Source organism: Pantherophis guttatus, chromosome 9 (assembly GCF_059756535.1).
Source record: "Pantherophis guttatus breed Tessera chromosome 9, ASM5975653v1, whole genome shotgun sequence".
NCBI lineage: Eukaryota > Metazoa > Chordata > Lepidosauria > Squamata > Colubridae > Pantherophis > Pantherophis guttatus.
The window spans coordinates 13575101-13598196 of NC_142071.1; the positions used below are offsets into that span (position 1 = coordinate 13575101).

The following is a 23096-nucleotide window of genomic DNA, read 5'->3' on the forward strand; positions in this document are numbered from 1 at the left end:
GAAGTCACTTAAGCACTTGGATTTAGAGACTGTTCAAGTAATGATTTCACTTTTAACAGCAGTAGCTTCTTCTGCAGGCGTTGAAAGACTATTCTCTTCCTTTGGACTCATTCATTCTAAATTGAGAAATTGTTTGGGACCCGATAAAGCAGGAAAGCTTGTTTTTCTTTTCCAGATTATGAACAAAGAAGATGATGAAGATGACGAGTGAGCTATAGAGGACAGTATTTAAGTTTTTCATGTGTAGGCTGGGCTGACAGTCTAAGTTTCTTAATATATATATATATATATATATATATATATATATATATATATATATATATATATATATATATATATATATATATATATATATATAGTTTAGCCAAATTAGTTAACAAACATGGATGTTTGTTTAAGCAAATAACATATGCTGTAATGTTATTGTTTCGGATGAATAAATCTATTTAAATTGTTATTATTAAGGTAATGATTATTTTTCTCCTTCCTAAGTACAACAGAAAAGTTGTCCAAATATGAATGATTAACCTATTAAACTGGGGATAAAAAAACTAATATGAAAAGTTGTTATTCTAAAAATCTTCATCTACTTGCATATTAAAGTTATATCAGCAAGAATTAGTCTTTATGTAGAAAACTATGATTTAAATCAAGCCTTACTGACTAGTGATTTAAATCATGATTTAAATCGTGATTTAAATCAGTTTGATTTAAATCAAATCCACCCTGATCAGAATTGAGCCAAAAAATTCTGTTGTTAAATGAGACATTTGCTAAGTGAATTTTGCTCCATTTGACAATCTTTCTTGCCACAGTTGTTAAGCGAATCATTTCAATTGTTAAGTTAGTAACAAGATTGTTTTGTGAATCTGGCTAACCCACTGACTTTACTTGTCAGGTCAGAAAAGGTGATGACATGACCCCAGGACACTGTAACTGTCATAAATATGAATCAGTTGCCAAGCACCTAAATTTTGATCACATGACTATGGGGATGCCATAAGACTTGTAAGTGTGAAAAAAAGTCACAAGTCCCTTTTTTCGGTGCCCTTGTAATTTCAAATGGTCATTAAATAAATAGTTGTAAATCGAGGACGAACTGTATATCACTGTTGCAAGTCAACACTTTGGCATCCATGTGGTTTGCAGGAAACACCACTGCCAGTTGATATTTACATCCTTAATTATTCAGAATTCCAGAAATGGATATGGAAAATTATTTAAGGCCTTTTCTGAGCCCATTATGCAGCTGTGATCTACAGCATTTCTTCAGTCCTGTCTCTTTCCCACATACCATTTTAGGTTTCTGAGAAATAATCCAAGCATTCAGACCATTTAAAGGGTACTTAAACATTTGAGATTTTTATTTGCTACCTTCTGTGCATGCATGTGCATACTTCAAAGTCGATCTTGATTCACAAAAATTTCCTTGATAAGTCTATGATGTTTTCTTGGCAATATTTTTAGAACAGGTTTCCATTGCCTTCTTCCTAGGAATGAGAGTGAATGACTGGCTCAAGGACACAGCTTCATACCTAAAGTAGAATTAGAATTCAGTGTCTACCAGATTCTACCCCATGTCTTTAACCACCAGCCAAATTGAATTTCTTATTTGGCAGTTTGACAAACAATACTGAATTTCATCATAAGACAGCTACATTCAACAGATGATTAAAAATATCATTTAGTATTTATAACATTTTATAGCTGAGAATATCTGCAATCTGCCAGAATAAAATCAGGAAGGATCAACAAACACAAAGCCATAAGATATACCTCATTTAAATGGAATTATAATCACCAAAAGCTTACTACTGATTCAAATATGAATTAAATTCAATAACTGGGCACAGAGAAGAGAAATGCAGCAGTTGCCTTTAAATCAGTGGTGAAATGTAAAATTTGTTACTACCAGTTCTGTGGGTGTGGCTTGGTGGGGGGTGTAATGTGACTGGGTTGGCATGGCCAACTTTTTTTTTTTACTTTTTTAAAGCATTTTTTTACAACCTATTTGGGCGAATAGGTTGTAAAAAATGCTTTTAAAAGGTAAAAAAAGGCTCTGACGATTGTGCAGCACAGCTGTGATTGTCGGAGCCTTTTTTTTACTTTTTAAAAGTATTTTTAACTACCAGTTCTGGAGAACTGGTAGTAAAAAAATGCTAAAAGGGTAAAAAAAAAAGTTCCAATGATTGCACGTCGCTCAGCTGATCGTCGGAACTTTTTTTTTTACATTTTTACTACTGGTTCAGACAAACCAGACCGAACCAGGAGCATTTCATCCCTGCTATAAATAGAACTTATGTATTGATTTCAGTTTATATGGCCATCCATCTTACTATTGCAACTTGGGTGTCTAGCAAGAAATAAAATTCAATACAAATATAAATGCATGTATATTTAAAAATAAAAACCTTGTTCCCAACTGATTCTAGGTTAACCTTATTTAACAACTACAACTGGGACAAGCAACTTGAGTCAATAAGTGGAGTGGTCCCTAAATGAAGCTGAGCTTGTGCTTATAATTATACTCCAGCTCTCTTTTTTCTTTATAGATTGTAAAGCACATCAATACGAGTATTGGTCATTTAGGTTACTTTTTCATCACTGCCCTAGCTGTGACAGTCACTAAAGGAGGCTGTCACTAAAGGAGGACTACTTGTAATAGAAAGTAGCTCCCAGACATATCATTCATCAATAGTTTGGGTTCCTTTACTCTCCTAGCCCCATACCTGTGAAAATAGCTAGGTCCTTAAAGCTTTCTGAAACATGAGCAGAGTCAGGGCCAGTCAAACTTGGAGAGATATTTTTATTGATTGGGTGATTGAATGATTGAGTCATTCATTCAATTTCTATAGCTGCCCATCTCAGTTAATGACTTGGGCGGGCTTACAATTCAAACAATATATTGCAATAAAAATACAAAAAACATTTTAAGACAATGAAAACAATAGAAACTTTTAAAATAAATATACACAGAATAGAACTCTTTATTGGCCAAGTGTGATTCAACACACAAGGAATTTGTCTTGGTGCATATGCTCTCAATGTACATAAAAGAAAAGATGCATTCGTCAACAATCATAAGGTACAACACTTACAATACTTAATGATAGTCGTAGGGATCAAATAAGCAATCAAATCATATTAGGAAACAGTCAATATAAATCTTAAGAATACCAGCAACAAGGTTACAGTCATACAGTCATAAGTGGGAGGAGATGGGTGATAGGAACGAAGAGAAGATTTATAGTAATGCAGACTTAGTAACTAGTTTGACAGTGTTGAGGGAATTATTTGTTTAGCAGAGTGATGGCATTCAGGAAAAAACTGTTCTTGTGTCTAGTTGTTCTGGTATGCAGTGCTCTACAGCGTCATTTTGAGGGTAGGAGTTGAAACAGTTTATGTCCAGGATGCGAGGGGTCTGTAAATATTTTCACAGACTCTCTTTTTGACTCGTGCAGTATACAAGTCCTCAATGGAAGGCAGGTTGGTAGTAATTGTTTTTTCTGCAGTTCTAATTATCCTCTGAAGTCTGTGTCATGTCTTGCTGGGTTGCAGAACCAAACCAGACCAAACCAGCAGCTAATATACACATACTTGGCCAGTTAGCAATATACCCAGGAAATGGGACTTTTAACAAATTCAATGCCCCAGGCTCAGGAACATAGCTGGGTTCTTAGGGCCTTTTAAAAGACTACAGACTTGGAGCCAATCTGATCTCTAAGGGGAGGATATTCCATAGAGCAGAGGCCACTGTGGAAAAAGCCTATTTTCTAGTCCCCGACAGCCAACATTCTTTGGCTGATGGGCAGCATGCCCAATCTGGTTGGACTCTTGGAAAAAGGTAATCTTTCAAGTTCCCTGGTTCCAAGCCATGCAAGACTGTAAAGGTAACTACCAGCACCTTGAGTTGCACCCAGAAACATACGTAACTGATGCAGCTCCTGCAGAAGTGGTATTACATATGCTGTGTATCTGGCACAATTTAATATGATTCTCCAGAGAACAGGTGCAACTGTAGAAGTCACCCTTCCTTGGTACTACTGGATGACAAGCCCTAATAGATGGAACTTGAAGCATGTTCACTAATGGGGCTTGCCTGCAATTAAGGTGACGAGTGTTTGATATAGGACCCTGGGATCCACTGTAATCCCTTCAATCTGTCCATAGAAATAAAAGCAGATGGAAATGAATCCTAATCATTTGGTTTAAAATGACATCTTATTCTAGAGGGTGCACTGATTATCAGCAGAACAATCCATTTTTGCTCTTCTGGACTCTTGATACTTTATTTCCAATACAGTTTGCACTGTAGAACATTTTTATTGCTACTACACATCATTGACTCAATTAGGAATCCAGCACCTATGGGAACTTGTGAAAATGTTCTCTTCCTTTTTAAAGCCACAGTCAGCTATTTTATACTTTACACAGCAAGAAATCACCATTCCCAGGGAAAGTCCAGTCATTCTTAGCTATCAAGTCAACGCTGCCAAAAGAAAATAAAAACACACCAGTGTATCATTCACTCAAGTGTTTTATGTTCAGGATATAAGCACCATTGTTTATGTAGCCAAAAGAGCCCTAGCGTCACACACTTGAGCCTTGGCAGAAACACATTTTGGATCTTTTTTTAAAAAAACCTTAGGCAATCAAGAATAGAGAAGATTCAGCATATTCAGAAGTTGGCAAATGTTGTGATGGGGTTACCAAAACTAAAGGGACAAACAGTGGGGGGGGGGAGATTTTGTAGAAGATTTGTGTGTTGTGTGGGGGTTAGACCCTCCCAAATCCAGATGGAAGATTGCACAGAAGGCCATGGAGAATAACAAGGCTAAGATCTGTAGGATTTTCAGATACAGATGGGCAGGCAAGTACTGGCCAGTCAACCTGACACCGTGGTAGTAGACAAGGATCAGAAAATAGTTGTAGTGATAAATGTAGTGGTATTGAGTACAGCAACATGAGGAAGGAGGAGGGGCTGGAGGAAAGATGATCCTAGGAACATCCATCATTCCAGGGACCACCTCAGAACTCTCTGCCCAGAAGATTCAATGCTAGAAATAGCTGAGATCCTGCATAGAATCTTCAAACTCTCAGGTCTGTGGTAGAGGAGGACCCAAAATTGAGGAACACAACCACCCATGGGAGTGAGAATGGAATTTGTTTGTAATTGTCCTTGTGTCCATCCCTGCACCTCAAAAATCACATTTTTGATTACAGGAACTTTCCTAATTAAATGATATGGCATGTTTTTGGACATTATTTTGGAGAAATATTTATTCAAAAGATTTGAACTATTGAATAATTTTGAGACCCTTTGTTGCTTTTTGATGATGCATTCAGGAAATGTCTTTACCAGCACAGTATGATTTTGATTCGAACCGACATGGTTTATGCTGAAGCCCAGCATGACTGTAAATCAGGACTCTCTAAAAATTCAACCCCTTAATCTGCAGTTGGCTTCCTCAGCAGTACATACTTAAACCCAACTCAACTAGCATAGGTACTGTATGGTGAAATGAAATATTAACCACGGCAGAATATCTGTCTGCTGCAATCAGTGCCTATATACTAATCCACATACACCAGTGCTCGAGTGTAGATTGAAATTCAACAGTATTTCCCTGCCATTTGCTGAGTTTACAGTTATCTGGCTGTTCTGTTCAAGATCAAAGGCAACTGGGATTTGCTGATCTCCATCTATATTAGAGGTGCATAAAATAATACAGGAAGTCTTTGATGTATTGCCACAATTGAGCCCAATATACATGAACCCGGGACACTGCAACCATCATAAATATGTACCAGCTACCAAACATCCAAATTTTGAGCATGTGACCATGGGAATGCTAAAACAGTCATAAGTCAATTTTTTCAGCGCCTTTGTAACTTCAATGATGATTAAACAAATGGTTGCAAATCAAGGACTATCTGTAATTCAATAGGATACATGAAAATTGTTTTCCTTCTGTCAGAGTAATGTATTACCATATATAGTAAAGGTGAATGGGGCTTGACTCTGAAAAGAATTACTGTTCTGTATAAGATATATGCTATGGAATTACCATCTCAAAATGTTATGACCACCAACCAGCAGTGAAATCCAGCTAGATCTATCCGGCTCGTGCGAACTGGTAGCGCCAGTGGCGGGAGGCTCCGCCCACCTGCCAGGATATCATTACATCATTACATCCCATCTTTGAGCCTCTGCGCATGCGCAGAATGCTCTGCGCATGTACAGAATGCTCTGTGCATGTGCAGAAGAGGTGCATGCTTGCTACACTCGCACGCGTGCATGCTCACACTCCCAAACCAGTAGCAAAGGTTAGTGCATTTCACCACACAAAATTCTGCTGTACCCAACACATTATATAATCTGAGCTGAATTTAATGTATTAAAAAAAACATGACCAAGTATCCATGAGATTAGCTACCAATTAGCAAAATTTTAAAATGAGAAAATGCAATGGAGCACATATACAAATATAGAATGAATACAGTTTATAGTATTAACGAAGTTTACCTGATAGTAAAACAATCACACAAGAATGATACTAGAAACATGGAGTTTCAAGGGGCCATTTAAAACTATCAAGCCCTCTGCTTAGTATAAGAACCCAAATTAAAGCTATGGTAGACAGCAGTCTGCCTGAACACATACAGTAAAAAGGTGGATAATTGGTTCCACTGGGATGTTAGAGGACAGGATGTGAACTACGATACAATATATGATATTCTTTGAAGAGTGGCATCTAAAACCCTTTTGGTCATCTCTGCTCAAGGCCAAGCTTTCTTACTTCACTCCAAACACTTAGTTTCCAGTCCCCTGATCATTGTTGTTGCTCATCTTTGAACTGACTTTAGTTTGCCTAAATCCTTCTTAAAAATTGGCATCCAGAGGAAGACAATACTGGCACTAAAGTCTGAACAAGACTGAATAAAATAAAATGATTATATCAAAGCAGTCTATAATTTCATGTTTGAGGGTTATAGTAGTGTTGATTCATATTCTGTAATGGTATGTAAGAATGTCCTTGGGAGATGGAGGGAAGAGATGTTGCCTAGAGAATGGTCAGATAAGAGAGGGTATGCTCCACAGCTGCATAAGGGGAAGAGAAAGTGTCTTAGAAGAGCCCCCCCTTCCTTAAATTCTCAGACTGTAAAGGAGACAGTAGGAGATTTGTACTTTCAAGCTTGAAAAATTGATGTCAGCCTTCCCAGATAGACCAGACAGGAAATTTATTTTATTTATTTATTTAATTTAATTTATATGCCGCCCTATCTCCAACGGACTCAGTCAGATTAGCTATTTCTACTTTACTATTAAGGTTACATTAAGAGAATCTTGCAAAAATGAAGCCAGCCACCTGCTCTACTAAAAGCAGAGGCAGTACACAAAGCAGCAGAAACAGCAGCCTCTGGTGTTGAGATTCTACTCTGTAGCTCAAATTTCTCTTTGCAAGTTGGTCTAAAAATGCAGAGAAAAGAGAAGAAAAGAGAAAAGAGGGGAAAAAGAAAGTATAAAGTTTCCTCAGGGGAACCTACTTGGTATAAGTAATTTTCCATTTTAGCATTTGATAGCCTACTGCTTTTGCTTGTGTAATACATCTTGCTATGGAAGTTATTATATTAGCCAACAACATTCTGTCTGTTGGAAGTTAATATTGAAAAGGAGAATCACAGTACTTACAGACAACATGGTTTGTGTTATGTTGCAGAAGGCAAACCAATGTTTTCTAATGTTTTTGACATTAGCCCTAACCAACCTGGAAAATGATCCTGGGTTTCCGGTTGGCTCCACGAGCTTCGCTGATGCTCCTCCGTGGGCGCCCGATCCCCGGCACCGTAAAAGCCTCAGAACAGCCAAAAAACAGCTGTCTGGGGCTTGGAAACCCTCTACCCGGGCAAAGGGGAGAGAGAAGAGCCGACAGGCAGAGGTAGAGCCCCCCCAAGCGCCCTAGGAGAAATCCTGGGGCGCGAAGGGTGAGAGCTCCCTAGAAGTCTGTCAATCTGCTCCGGACCTGGGACGACTCCGCTAATTAGCGGAGCTAGAAGCCGTGTCCAATTCTGCTGACAACAAGTGAGGGGATTCTTAATATCTTCAATTGCTGCAGGCAGAACAAGCCAGGAAAAGTCAGACTGCAAGTATTTACACTTAACTCCAAGGTTTATAGCCTCCTTCGGAAGTAACAATTTAGCAATTTGCAACAAAATGGCAATTGAAGCTTGAAAGGGAAGGGCGGAGAAAGTGAAAGTTACAGAAAGTTTCATTTCGCTGGTAGCCTTTTGCCTGGAAAGAACTTTTGTGTTGAGAGAAGGAGGATTTTAAACGTTAATTTATGATTGGGGAAATCCTCTGATTTTGGAACTTTTCCTTTTGGCTTCTGATTAAAATATAATGATAATTTAAACTGAAATGGCCTCAAAATCTGTAAAGACCGTTCCTATTAAAGGAACTGGGAGCGCTGGAAGCTCCCCAGCTCATACTCCTAGATTGCAAGCCTCTGCCCCCCCAACAGACCCACAGACTTTAACGTTTGAGATGATACAAGAAGCCCTACAAGCCACACAAAATAAAATTGCTACTGTGATTAATGAAAAAATTAATGAAACTAATGAAAAAATTAATGAAACTAATGAAAAAATTAATGAAACTAATGAAAAAATACAGGCTGTTTCAGAGGAGATTTTAATTCGGAATCGGCAAATTAGAGAAGATATATTATTGGCTTTTAAATGTTTGGAGGTGATATTGAAATCGTGGATGATAAAGTTGAAGAAATTAAGCAATCTACGGAAATTTTGGATAATAAATTAGCAGAGACTCAGAACAGACTTGAAAGGGCTGAAGTTGATGTAACGATGTTACAATACAGAGATATGGAATTTACTTTAAGATTCAGAGGGGTGAAGGAGAATAAACAAGAGAACTTGAAAGAAATGATGTCAGAGGAATTGGCACAGTTGTTGGGGGAGACAAAAACTGAGCTGGGCTGGCAGATTGACAAGGCATATCATGTCAACTCTTGGGTTGCCAGACAGAAATACTTACCAAGAGACATTGTAATATATTTTACTACAAGGAGATTACGTAACGAAATTTTACAGGCTACTTTTAAAAACAAGCTTCAGGTTGAAGGCCAGGAGGTGATGACAATGAAAGAAATCCCCCCTAAGATAGAGCCAGAAGGGAGTATGCTTTTCTGGTGGATCAGTTGAAAAAACGTCAATTACAGTATAGATGGGAGGTGCCAGCCAGCCTTGTCATGACTTATTCGGGAGAGAGATATCGGCTTAATACAATATGGAAAGCAAGAGATTTTTACATCAATGTATTAAAGGCTGGGACACCCAAATCACCAGAAGGAAAAAGAAAGAAGTGAGTAATGGGAGGAGAGAGAGAAGAGCTACTGACAGTAATTCAGGGGGGAGTTTTGACTGGTCAAGAAGAACCGCTACAAATTCAGATGGCTGTTCAAGATGTGGATTTAATTGATATATTTGAAGAACCAAAGGATCAAAGACAGACTAGAGCAGCAACAGCCAAGCGCAAGGAAGAATTAAGACAGCAGCAGCAACAACAACAACAACAACCTCTCTGGAGGGCTCGGGACAGGGGTTGTTCCTCTGTTCTGGTCCTGTTAGACCTCTCAGCGGCTTTTGATACCATCGACCATGGTATCATGCTGCACCGGCTGGAAGAGTTGGGGGTGGGAGGCACCGTGTTGCGGTGGTTCTCCTCCTTTCTCTCCGACCGGTCGCAGTTTGTGTTGGCAGGGGGGCAGAGGTCGACCTCGAGGCCTCTCATTTGTGGAGTGCCGCAGGGATCGGTCCTCTCGCCCCTTCTGTTCAACATTTATGTGAAGCCGCTGGGTGAGATCATCCGTGGCTTTGGGATGAGATACCACCAGTACGCTGATGACACCCAGCTGTACATCTCCACCCCAGGCCACCCCAACGATGCCCTTGAAGTGATGTCCCAGTGCCTGGAGGCTGTACGGGTCTGGATGGGGAGGAACAGGCTCAGGCTCAACCCTTCCAAGACTGAGTGGCTGTGGCTCCCGGCATCCCGATATAGTCAGTTGACTCCATCACTGACTATTGGGGGCGAGTCATTGGCCCCCACAGAGAGGGCTCGCAATCTGGGAGTCCTCCTGGATATGCAGCTGTCCTTGGAGGAACATCTGACGGCTGTAACCAGGGGGACCTTTTGTCAGGTTCGCCTGATTCGCCAGTTGCGGCCCTTTCTTGATCGGGATTCCCTGTGCACAGTCACTCACGCCCTCGTCACCTCTCGCCTTGACTATTGCAACGCTCTCTACATGGGGCTCCCCTTGAGGAGCACCCGGAGGCTCCAGCTGGTCCAGAACGCAGCAGCGCGGGTAGTGACGGGAGCAGCATGGCGCTCCCATGTAACACCGCTCCTGCGCGAGCTGCACTGGCTCCCAGTTGTCTTCCGGGTGCGCTTCAAGGTGTTGGTTATCACCTTTAAAGCGCTCCATGGCATAGGGCCTAGCTATCTTCGAGACCGCCTGCTGCTACCAACGACCTCCCATCGACCCGTGCGCTCCCACAGAGAGGGCCTCCTCGGGGTGCCATCAGCCAGACAATGTAGGCTGGTGACCCCCAGGGGGAGAGCCTTCTCTGTGGGGGCACCTACCCTCTGGAATCAGCTCCCCCCAGAGATAAGGAGAATCCAAGACCTCAGTGCCTTCCGTCGCGCCCTTAAAACCCATTTATTTAAACAAGCCGGGCTGGCTTAAGATGAAATTTTTAACTGTTTTTAAATGTTTTAAACGTTTTTAATTGGTAAATGAGTTTTAATTGGGCCAAATTTATATATCTTTTAATTGTTTTTAATATTTGTTCTGCATGTTTTTTAATCTGGCTGTACACCGCCCTGAGTCCTCAGGGAGAAGGGCGGTATAGAAATCCAATATAAAATAAAATAAAAATAAAAACAACAATTTCAGATGGCAACCCAAGAAACTACCAAAACAGAAGCTGTGGGAGGATAAGACCTAAAGGTCAGATAAGGCAAGATCATCAGAAATTGCTCCAGACGCTTCAGAGGCCCAGAGATGGGAACTAGATTTTTGACTTGAAATGTTAATGGTTTAAATTCTCCATAGAAGAGAAGGAAAATATTTCACTATCTTAAACAATTTAAGAACGAAGTAATTTGTTTACAAGAGATTCATATTAGGATACAAGATCAAAAATATTTGACAAATGCAAGATTAGGTACACATTATGTAGCAGCAGCATCAGAGAAGAAAAACGGTATACTTATATATTTGAAAAGAGACTTAATTGCAAAATTAGTTGAAGTGGATGATCAGGGAAGATTTTTAGCTATTGAACTTTTAATAAAAGGGAAAAAAACCCACTTGTAATTGGAGTATATGTCCCGAACCAACAACAAGAAAATTTTTATAATTTACTACATTCAAAGTTGACACAATGAGGGTGTAAGACTTGTATCCTATTGGGGGATTGGAATGGTGTTTTGGACGTAAAAAAAGACAAGAAGGGACCTAAACAAAATGTTTGGACAAGAGCAAAATTGCCTAAACCGTTTTGGGAGATGATGGATGACTGGGAGTTGAGGGATATTTGGCGTGAAAGAAACCCAGAAGAAAAAGATTTTACTTTTTTCTCGGATAGACACCAATCTTTTTCAAGGATTGATTTTATATTAATTACTAATGTTCTCTTATCTAGGGTGAAGAACATGGAGATCTGTTCAAGAATATTGACAGACCATAGTCCAGTCTGGCTGGAATTGGAGTATGGAAAAGGACCTAGGAGATCCTGGAGGTTAAATGATAACTTGTTTAGATATGAAGAAAATGTAAAAGAGTGTAAGAAATTTATGAAAGAATTTTTTGCTATGAATATGCAAAAGGGCACATCTATGGAAATGGTATAGGATGCAAGTAAAGCGTACATGCGAGGAATTTTGATATATTTGAATAATAAATATAGAAAGAAACAGGGGGGGGAAAGAAAAGAATTAGAAGATGAGATTAATAAACAGGAACGGGCTTTAATAAGAAAATTAAAGAGACAATCAATTTATTGAAGGGTCAGTTTAATATGTTAATAGCAGATCAAGTGGCAACCAACTTACAATATGCAAAACATAATACTTTTTGTAATGCTAATAAACCAGGTAGGTGGTTGGCATATTTGTTAAGGAAAAAGCAGAAAGCAAGGACAATAGAGAAAATAAAATACAAAGGTAAGGAGGTTTATGAGCAAGAATTGATTAAAAAATCTTTTTTAGAGTTTTACTCAAGGCTGTATACTGGTGATAAAATTCAAGATACAGATATAGATAGATATCTGCAGAAAGAGAATATTTATATAACTTCAAAAGAGCAGAGGGATATCTTAAATCAATTGATAACTTCCAAGGAAATTTTGTTTGCAATTAAGCAGTTGAAAATGGGTAAAGCTCCTGGAACGGATGGCTTGACAGCTATTTATTATAAAAGTTTACAGGAGGAAATGGTGGAGCCATTGAAGGAATTATTTAATAATATACAACAGGGAGGAGAGGTACCTCCAACTTGGAAGACAGCTTTTATTTCTTTGATCCCAAAGGAAGGTCAAGATTATACAGATCCGAAAAACTATAGGCCGATCTCACTTCTAAATACAGATTATAAGATTTTTGCTAAAATTTTAGCAAATAGATTAATGACAGTTATGCAGCAAATGATTCATCATGATCAAACTGGTTTTATAAATGGTAGACAAATGAAAAGTAATGTAAGGCAAATTGTTAATTTATTAGAGTATTTGGGAAGGAACAACCAGGTCCCCGCGTGCTAGTTTTTTGGGATGCCGAAAAAGCCTTTGATAGATTGAATTGGCAATTTTTATTAAAATTAATAGAAAGGATGCAACTTGGAGAACATTTTATACAATCTATTAAGGCAATATATCAAAAACAAACAGCGCAAATAATAATCAATGGTGGTTTAACAGATTATTTTAATATAGAAAAAGGAACAAGGCAAGGTTGTCCCTTGTCTCCATTATTGTTTATTTTGACGCTGGAAATTTTATTAAGTAAAATATGTGGGACGGATATAATAAAGGGAATTAGAATTAGACAACATGAGTATAAGCTACGAGCATTTGCAGATGACTTGGTGGTTACCTTAACCCAACTGGTACAATCGATTACAGCCTTGATGGATATAATCTGCTCATATGGACAAGTATCTGGTTTTAAAATAAATACAGCTAAAACAAAGATAATAGCTAAAAATATGGTCAGAAGCCAGAAAGAAGAGATAGAAAGGCTAACAGGATTTGAAATAGTTAAGAAGGTTAAATATTTAGGGGTTTATATTATGACTGCAAATATGAAATTATATCAGTATAATTATGAACCGTTATGGCAAAAAATACAGAAAGAGATGGAAACTTGGAAAAAATTACAACTGTCTTTGCTGGGTAGGATAGCTGCTGTAAAAATGAATATCTTACCAAAATTTTTATTTCTTTTTTAAATTATACCTATACTTAAAAAAGATGAAAATTTGAAGGAATGGCAGAAGGGCATAAGCAAGTTTGTGTGGGCAGGGAAGAAACCGCGAGTTAATCAAAAGATAATGCAAGACACCCGAGAAAGAGGTGGTCTTAAAATGCCTAACTTAAAATTGTATTATGAAGCCGCTGCCCTCTCAGCAATTACAGATTGGATAAATTTAACGGAGGAAAAGATATTGAATATTGAAGGATATGGTCTGGTCTATGGCTGGCACGCTTATCTATTGTATGACAAGAAAGTAGATAAGGCTTTTAAAAGTCATATATTAAGAAATGCTCTATTGCGTGTCTGGAAAAAGTATAAATATAAATTAAATGATAAGTTACCAATATGGACAGTACCCAGACATGCAATAGAGAATATAAATTTGGAGCAAAAACAAGATAAGATTAATATAAGGAACTCCTTTATAAGGAAGGAGTCAGACTACAATTAAAATCTATGGAGCAATTAAGAGAAGAAGGAATTATTAAGACTTGGTTTCAGTATGGTCAGCTGCAGACAAGATGGAGAGAAGATCAAAAAACTGGTATTTTGCAGCAGGATGAGAATTTGATAAAGCAAATAAGAGATAAAATGCATATAAAAAGGTTGTATAATGTATTAGTGGAAATAGATTCAGAAACAGAGCTAGTCTGTTAGGATTGTATGATAAAATGGGCACAAAATATAGGTGAACCAATAATGATGGAAACATGGGAAAAGATATGGGTTAGAAATGTAAGATTTACACAAGCTCAAAATTTAAGAGAGAACTTTTATAAAATGTTTTACAGATGGCATTTAGACCCCCCAAAACTAGCCTGTATGTATCCAAATTTACAACCTAAGTGTTGGTGATGTGAGTGTGAAGATGCCACATATTTTCATATATGGTGGACATGTAAAAAAATTAAGGCATTTTGGATAAAAATATGGTGGATTATTCAAAATATTTTAAGGAAAAAAATTAAATTTACACCACAGTTTTTTCTGCTGGGAATAGTCACGGATTGTACTGTAATAGAGACTAAGTTGGTTTTGAACTTAATAACAGCTGCCAGGTTACTGGTGGCACAGTACTGGAAGAAGGAAGATCCACCCACTGTTGAGGAATGGACACTAAAACTTGTGCATTTGGCAGAGATGGCAACATACCTTAAAGACCATTCAAATGAAAGATACATATCGGAATGGAGAAGATGGATTGACTATATACAAAAAAAGTATCCGAACAAGAAGATACATATAGCTTATGAATGAATTATTTTTAAGTAGTTCATGTTTATAGTTTGTTGGGTTATAAGGAGTTAAAGACTTAGGGAGAATATGAATGTTATAATTTGTTAGCATATTTTAGCTTTATGTTTGTGAATGCTATACCCTGTGCTTGTTCTGGGAAGTCTAGGGAGGGGGGGGAAGGAAGGGAAGGGGGGATGGGAGGTAGGGGGTGGGAGGGATTGAGGGGGGAAGGGGGGGAGAAAATGTTTGTATTTCCTATAAAACTTTTCAATAAAAAAAAAGAAAGAAAATGATCCTGGGACCTATATTTCAGCATCAGGAAAACACAATGTCACATTCTTCAATCTAGATACTCAATTACTCCATATGGATCATACTGTACAAGAGGAATGGAAGAGATTGCTCATGTATGGTGTAATTACAGATAGCTCTCAGACTGTCTTTTAACAAGAAATGAGTCCAGAAGGAAGCCTACAATTACTCAAATAACCAACTGCATTTGTATGATATCACAATCATTATAAATGGAGTCTCAGAGATGAAGACTCAGAGCAATTGCATTGTTTCTTTTAATTTTGTGCCTCCTTCATGTCTAAAACCTGTCTGCTCTAATCAACCTACCAGTTCACTGCAACATAATAATCTTAGAAATGGTAAAACCCAAGAGGTATTGTGGGATAACATTTCCCAACCCATAAATCATTAACTATATTAGTATAAGGGAAAAAACAGTAAGATAAAGATTGCATTAGTCATAGTATAGTATAGACAGGATATACAGAAAACAGCCTCATGAAAATGTATAAAAACTATTAGTCTGATATTTATCCTCATGAGAATAAGAAATGTTTAATATTAATGATCCAACTGGTTCCTCCTCCTCCATTCTATAGCTGTAGGACTTTATGAAAAAAAAGTGGGCATGGAGCTTTCTGCATGAAAGAACTCTGATTGATGTGTATCCCAACATTACCATTTGTACACATCTCTCTCACACATACATTTGACATTATAAAAAAACAAAAGCAAGATGAGAAACTATCATTGCCTTGGACTTGGAACAATCCAACAACAGGTGCTTTAAACTGATAATGTATGCTTCAGAACAAGGATCAGGCATGGCTTTAAAAATGACAATTTATAATGTGGCAAGCCACAGGACCATAGTTTATTTTCATACAACCAACAATACTCTGGAATTTTAGAGTTCTGCATCATTTTGAACAAAACAACCCTTCCTAACTATGAAGCAATTAAAATCAACCAAAAGAGCAGATTGGAATATGGGTTCACTTTCCAAGTTCCAACAATGAAGATTACTTCTAATTTTTCAGAATGGATTTCCTATTGAAAATCATCAGTTTTGAAAACTGTATAGCTTGTCATTTGTGTCAGCAGTCCCAAATCTGTTTTTGTTCATGAACATATGTGTAATTATATGTAACTGCCTTAACTGTTACAGGGGAATGCAATAAATGGCCACAGATGTAGAAGAGGCAGAATGTGGAGTGGAGTCAAGAGAGGAATCAGTCTGGAGTCGTTATGCTCTCTTGAATTCTGTTAATTATCTACCACCAATTAATGCTGCTGGTTAGTTGACTAGATTCTTGCATGAACAATAAATCATTTAACTGGAATTTAATGTGTGGTCCTGATTTTTATTGCCTGGCAAAAACCCACTTGGTAACCAATAACAGAGTGAAAGTTCTTATTGAACAAACAGTACAAAGACCACCAAAGGAGACATCCAACAACTCTATGAGAATCCAAAATCTAATTTGTGGTTTGTTTTGTTTTCCCAGTTAATGACTCACATGCCTCTACTTGCATTGTCTATCCACATGCCTCTACTTGCATTGAAATTTAAACTCATCTTTGAGAAGTATAGAAACATATTTGAATTGTATAGTTTTAGTCTAACCATATCAAATATTTGATATGAATGATGTGGTGATTTGATATGAATGATGCTAGACATCATTCCTTTTGCTCTCCTTTTCCACCAGCAAAATCAGGATAAAGGATGCTTGTTTTTAAGAGTTGATTGCATGGATTGGATAGAATAGAATAGATATAATAGAAGTCACACAATGCTTTCAAAAACTGTAAAAGAAATGCTAAACAGCAGGGTCTGTCTTTGGCATTATTTAACCAAAAGTTTAGAGAGAAAGGAAATTGCACCCCAACACCAGTCTGACCTTACAAACTCTTGCACCTTCCAGTGAATGAGTCTGTTGGGTGGTGTGTATTATTATCATAAATCTAAAGGTAAAGGACAATCAAAGCCACAAGGAGAATGGAAACATCTTGCAAGCTATTAAATTAAGAATACCCACTAGATCACCCATGTAGGATTTGCATTCCTTTCTATCTGCATATGACTAAAATAGTAAAGGGGGGGATGTACACATTTGGTTCTTGCCACACCAAAAATCCAATGCTATATTTCTCTTCCAAGCTACTTTCTATTTATTTATCAAGGAAATCGTAACAATGAAAATTAGATCACAGCAAGTGTAACAAATGTCTTCTGAAAGTCCCTCTTTCCTAAATCTCAGGAGGAAAACATTCTCTCCCCTCACCATCATAAAATTAAAATATCATGATACTGCAGGAGAAGAAATACAGTTCAGAGTGTTCCAAAATGCTCTATATCCCAAGCATTGAACAGGTTTAGTGCTAAAGATACTGGGTTTTTCAAGGTTTTTCAAGCAAGAAAACAAAACTCTTTAAGAATTCAGCAGAATCAGTTGGGCCTCTTCTCATTTTCAGCAAGCATGTAAATAGGAAAAATGTTCACCAAGCAATCACCCCATAAGTCTTTTTCTGTAGGTGCCTGAAACTAAGTAGCCACTAAACCTTGATAGATGATGTTTTGCACTCTTTTATCAGTATTAAGCTGGAATAACTCTGCTTCTTATAAGATCTCAGTCTGACAAGCCCCATCAAGAAAAACACAGGGGCTGCAAGATTTAGCTGTCATTCTATCAGCCAGGACTTCAAGAGTGGGGGTAATATTTTTCCCATTCTTTACTCTATCACCAGTGTCCCTTTCAGCAAGCATAATTCTAAGCACAACTCCTATTCTGACATTTTTCTGAGTTGTAAGGAGAGATGACAAGGAGAGCTCCATATGTGTGTGGGAATGGAGAGCCAAGTACTTCTTTTAAAACATGTAAAATATAGTTCATTCTGTTAAGAGGAGGAAAGTACAATACAGGATATACTTTGAATGAAAAACATCTCAAGTTAGAGTAGGTCAGAGAGCAGGTGATGAGAAAGGCCTCTGTGCAAAGTTTTGAAGAGCAGCTGTCGGTTGAATAAGACAGTTTCAAGATGAATAGAGAAATCACTTGATGTGGTCTAATGCAGCTACCATACCTCCATCACAATTAATCAATGACATTATTTTATCAAAACACATTTTAACCACTTGATCCAATTTATTAAATATTGCAGTTTTCTTCAGAACTGTAAAGTACCACCAAGTTTTGGAAGGAGGTGTGTGCTTTTGTGTGTGTGGGGGAGTGCACGGTGTTTGAATGAATGGGAGTGGGGCAGAGAACAACATTTTATAGAGAGTGAGAGCACTTATGAACTTTATATGTATGACCTCAAAGTTAGCTTTCTCTGAATCCTGAAATTAATCCATCCTGAATGAATTTACAACAGATATAGGGGAACTATTTTGAACTCATCCCAACAGGAATTGTGTTTGCAATGCAATGGTTCTAAGACAACTTCATAAACTATAATATACTAATCAAATGGGTCAGCAGCTGGGTTAAACACTCCAACTTGTGCTTCATCTAAACACTAATGCAAGTTCAGGTAGGAAAGGACAGCAAAGAGAAGCCAAAAACTTTTCTAGCTATTACACTAAGGTCCTCACAAAAAAAAATCCACCAGTAGACAGATACAATGTCTAAACATCCAGTGCAATGAAAGAGCCTCTGAATCTTAAGGGAGAGCAAAAGCATTTTTAGAAGCAAAAAAAATAATAATAATAAAAAAAAAATCCTGGGATTTTGAAAGGTCAAGTCCTTTACATACATTCTACCCATATTTTGTTCTGCAATATAGAGGGCAGGATTTTTCTATTTCACTCCACACACACATATTCACACACCAAGCCCCACTATAAATACCTCATTGGGTGACAACAGAGCCACTGAAACAGCCTTTCAATTCTATTTCAGCCAGAGGGTCACAGTCTGTTTTTCTTGACATAAAGCTATTGCCTAAGTTAAATTAACATCTGGATTGCAATTATGGAGGTCCAAAGAACTGAACATCTCTGAAAAAGCATTCCTTTGAGCTTGACCTCAAGGAAGCGGAGTGGGAAGAATAATATAAGTTATCCATCTAAAGACTTTGTTTTAATCTGTCCCTTTATATATGCAGCTCTGGATTCAACGAGGTTAAAGCAGGAGGAAAAGCCCGACACTTTTCATTTAAAAGAAATCAAAGCTGCAAGTAGGGAGTCTTCTGAACACATGGAAAGAACTAAAATACTTTACTAGACAATATAATAAATAGTGCTTTCATCTATTCTCAAAGTATCACATTCCATCCCTTCTGATGCAAATTCAAGATCTAGCAATATCTATTTGTCTTATACCCAATACCCAACGCATGTAATGAACCAGAGGTAGTAGCAACCGTCAGAGAGATACACCCACGCCCCGACGGCTTAGGAAACCCTAGTCGTGCTTTCCAAGCACCGAGTAGCTGTACAGAGTTGTCAGGAATCCAGTTTTTGTTACTGCTGCAAACTCAGCAGTCACATTTAGAAATACAGGAACTAAACAACGGAAAACATCGCATCCTCAAACGTACCCGGGAGCTAGCTAACGTTGCGGTCCAACACACGTTTACTCCGAAGTAACGTCCACAACGCGGCTTACGCGGGAAGCATACACCCAAGGCTAACCCAGAAGATCCGATCGGACGTGCTTCCGAGAACCCACGCAACAGATTCTGGTGTCAAGTGTCCAACATCCGAACCCAGCAGCGTTGCTTACCAACACCCCGGGAAAATGGCAGGATTGCAAGCTAGCCAGCGCACCGCCCAGCCCTCCACACTTCAGCTTTCCTGCCGAAGAACGGTGGTCCCGGATCCCATCGCTTATTGGCCTTCCTTCGGCCATTGAAGGACGAAAGCAGCTTGTTATAGAAATGGCTTTAAGTCCGGCCGGAGCCCCCAAACTCGGACTGAGGCGGGAGAGACAGCAAGCGAAGAGAAAGGGCGCCGGGAGAGCGATCCAGACCGCAGGTATTTCTCCTCCGTTGGGGTGGCGGAAGGCAAGAAAGGAAAACTTGGCGGGTGTTGCAACACTGCTCCATCCCTGGACGCAAAGAGACATCCGACAACCTGGCTGTCAAGCGTGACAACCTGTAGACTGGGGTTTGGAAGAACTTACTGGAGGAGGGGCGAGGGTGGACAGAAGGAAAGGCTGTCCAGGCCAACTTGCAACCCTTCTTGCCCATCCGTTCGCCCCCACCCCCCACCCCCTTCCCCGGATCCTCTCCGGCGAAGGCAACACCCCTCTGCGCCCACCTCGCGCGGGGCTCCTACTCACCTTGCAGCGTCCCAGCTCCACCGAGCAGAGCAAACAACAATCCAAGACAGACACAAGGCGCGGTCCTGCCGTCCACGCTGCCAGCCCTCATGGCGATAGAAAGGAAGAGCAGGAAGAAAGGGCGAAGTCTACCTGCCTGGCTTACTCCGGGAATGCGACGTTGCCTTTCCAGTGAAAGCGGCGGCAGCGGCGGTAGCAACAGCAACAACCCACCCGCCACCCGGCACTAGACTAAAGCCGAGCAATCGCGCGCCTGCATCCCAATTAGACCCCCTCCTCCCCGACAGCCAATTAGGCAAGGGATGGGCGGAGTCAGTGGCTGAAGGGGTGGGACAGGCCGGAAAGCGAACCCAAGCGAGAGTTGTCACCAACTCGCCTGGGCGGCTTCGCCCTCGCCGGCTCCCGTCTGCGCTTCTGCTACGCTTGCCTTCGCCGCCGCCGGCAGTCTACGAGCCTCCGCTGGCCGCTGCTGCAGTCGCTTTCTGCCATTTCTGCAGCCGGCTGTGGGTGAGGTTTCTAGCGTCCTCTGCTTGGAGACGGCTTTGGAAGCGACGCCGGCTGCTGTTTCAGTTTCTTCCCTTCTGCCCCCCACAAAAAAAACCCCATCCTCGTAAGGAAGCGCTGAAAGACACCGCGGAATTTACCGCTGAGTAAATGGCAACTCCCGCCTTGTTTGCCTTCGGACTATTGGCTGGTTGAGTTGACCTAGTCTGGGTTTGGGAAGGGCTAAAAAGGCTTCCATTCGATTGATACTTGGATAGATGAGCACTAATAAAACCCCATAGGGAAACGGGACAATGGAAAACGTCTCCAAAGAAAGCAAGGAGCTTTTATAATTGTCAAAATATCTACAGGGTTGCACCCATGATGTCATCAAGAGTTCATTTGGACTGGGAGGAAATTTGGCACTTGCAGTTAAACATGTTTCTGTGTTACTAGAGCTTGACTAGAGGACATCTTTACCCTAGTTGTGATAATGTTGCAATGCAATAAGCTAAACTTTTATCATTTTTTCCATTTGCTTCTTCATTTCCACTTCCTTTCCCTTTATTCTCTTTCCATTTTCATCTCTTTTCTCTTTCTGTCTACCCTAATTCTCTTTTCTATCTCATTAATTTTTCTGTGCAGAAGCAGAAATAAGTAATCAGACTACTTTATGAAGCCATTTATGTGGTTTTTGGTGTCTTTGAATCAGGCTGACTCCTGGTGACTGCAGTTTTCTTGGTAAAATTTCAGAAGTGGTTTGCCATTGCTTCCTTCCTAGGGCTGAGAGAGAATGACTGGTCAAAGGTCCTTATCTTGCTTTGTGCTTAAGGCAAGCCTAGAACTCATGGCCTCCTGATTCCTAGCATGTTGCTTTCATTGTTATACCACATTGGCTCTCTATGTACTGTACGTGATTTAACCTGGCATTAAGTTAAGTTAACCAAATAGGCTATCTCTGTAAAACATGCTAAGATATACGAGTTAAAATTAAATACGTTTAAACTGTTTCCAAATATAATCACTCAATCTGAAACTTCCCCCATTAAACTACCTATGAGGATATTACTTTTTCTAACTTGTTCTCAAGGCATGTGTGCATGTGTTACATACTGCAAAAACCATTTAACTATACGCTTCCTGATAGTGTAGCACTCTGTTATTCAATAAAGCTGTCTACCTTTTCTCCGTTTTTTGCTTAAGCCAGAAAAAGGTGCCTCTGCTTTCAGAACTGCATTCATTTTAATAAGATAATTCCTTAAAGCAACACCAACTTCTTTTTCAAAGCACACATAGACGTCAGAAAGACGTTGGAGCTTTTCAACCAAAGAAATTATCTGAACTCTTATGTGTTCAGAAAACTCAGAGAATCAATCATTTCTGAAACACCCATAGTATAATTTATGTGGGTTTTAGCAGCAAAGAAGTAAACTCAGGCAAGCAATGAGCTGCTTCGTTGTCCCACCATTACACCAGAAACTCCTATAGTTTTAACATGTTACTCATTATCCATCACTGGCATTCTTAAACTTGTTTAACCAAATTCTTATGCCTCAGATTGCATGCTGGGATAGAGAGAAAGAATTTATATCACAAAATCATAAGAAATGTTATATCTTCTACCTATACATGCCTTGTAAGAATAGATGATGATGATGATGATGATGATGATGATGATGATGATGATGATGATGATGATATCAATGCAGTCATGTCTCGGCAATTCTACAAGCCAGGTCTCTCCACATCTTCCAAAGTTGCAGTGCTTCCATGCACTGGTGACTTAATATAATATAAACCTGGTGACAATCAAATATTCAGCTTTTGCTTCAGGAGCTATCCAAGGTGCTGATTGGTAACAGGCTTGTAGTTGTGGGTTCCTTCGTGCTCTCTTAACTTGGTGGTTTTCTTGCAGAGGTTTTATTACCAGACTAGGTAGCATCCTGGATCATAGAGCACCAAGGAACCCACCGTTCAACCCTGAACTACAAATACTCTCTTCTATAGACTTGTAATTAATAGTGGTTGTCTAAACCAATGATTCTCAACCCCAGCAACTTTAACATGTATGGACTTCAATTCTCTGAATTCCCCAGATCCAATTTTCTGGATCATAAACTTGTAAATATTGTCCCAGTGGTGATGTTTGACACCACCCCCAACTTTTGTTTGGCAAAGTTGTATTAAAAAAGAAATCTACATTGAGAAAGTTCTATTTGGAAAAAGAAACACATATATTA

The 23096-nt window shown here is 39.1% G+C and overlaps 1 protein-coding gene across 3 annotated transcripts in view; it reads right to left on the bottom strand.

Annotated features, from left to right (window-relative positions):
- UNC5D (unc-5 netrin receptor D) overlaps positions 1 to 20606 on the bottom strand; it is a 696347-nt gene extending 675741 nt beyond the window's left edge. For all 3 annotated transcript variants that reach the window (XM_034436892.2, XM_060693513.2, XM_060693514.2), the window contains exon 1: positions 20374 to 20606. In XM_034436892.2, coding sequence (XP_034292783.1) covers positions 20374 to 20464 — 91 coding nt within the window. In that variant the 5' untranslated portion in view covers positions 20465 to 20606. The remainder of the gene's footprint in view (positions 1 to 20373) is intronic.
- Between the last annotated feature and the right edge of the window lie 2490 nt (positions 20607 to 23096).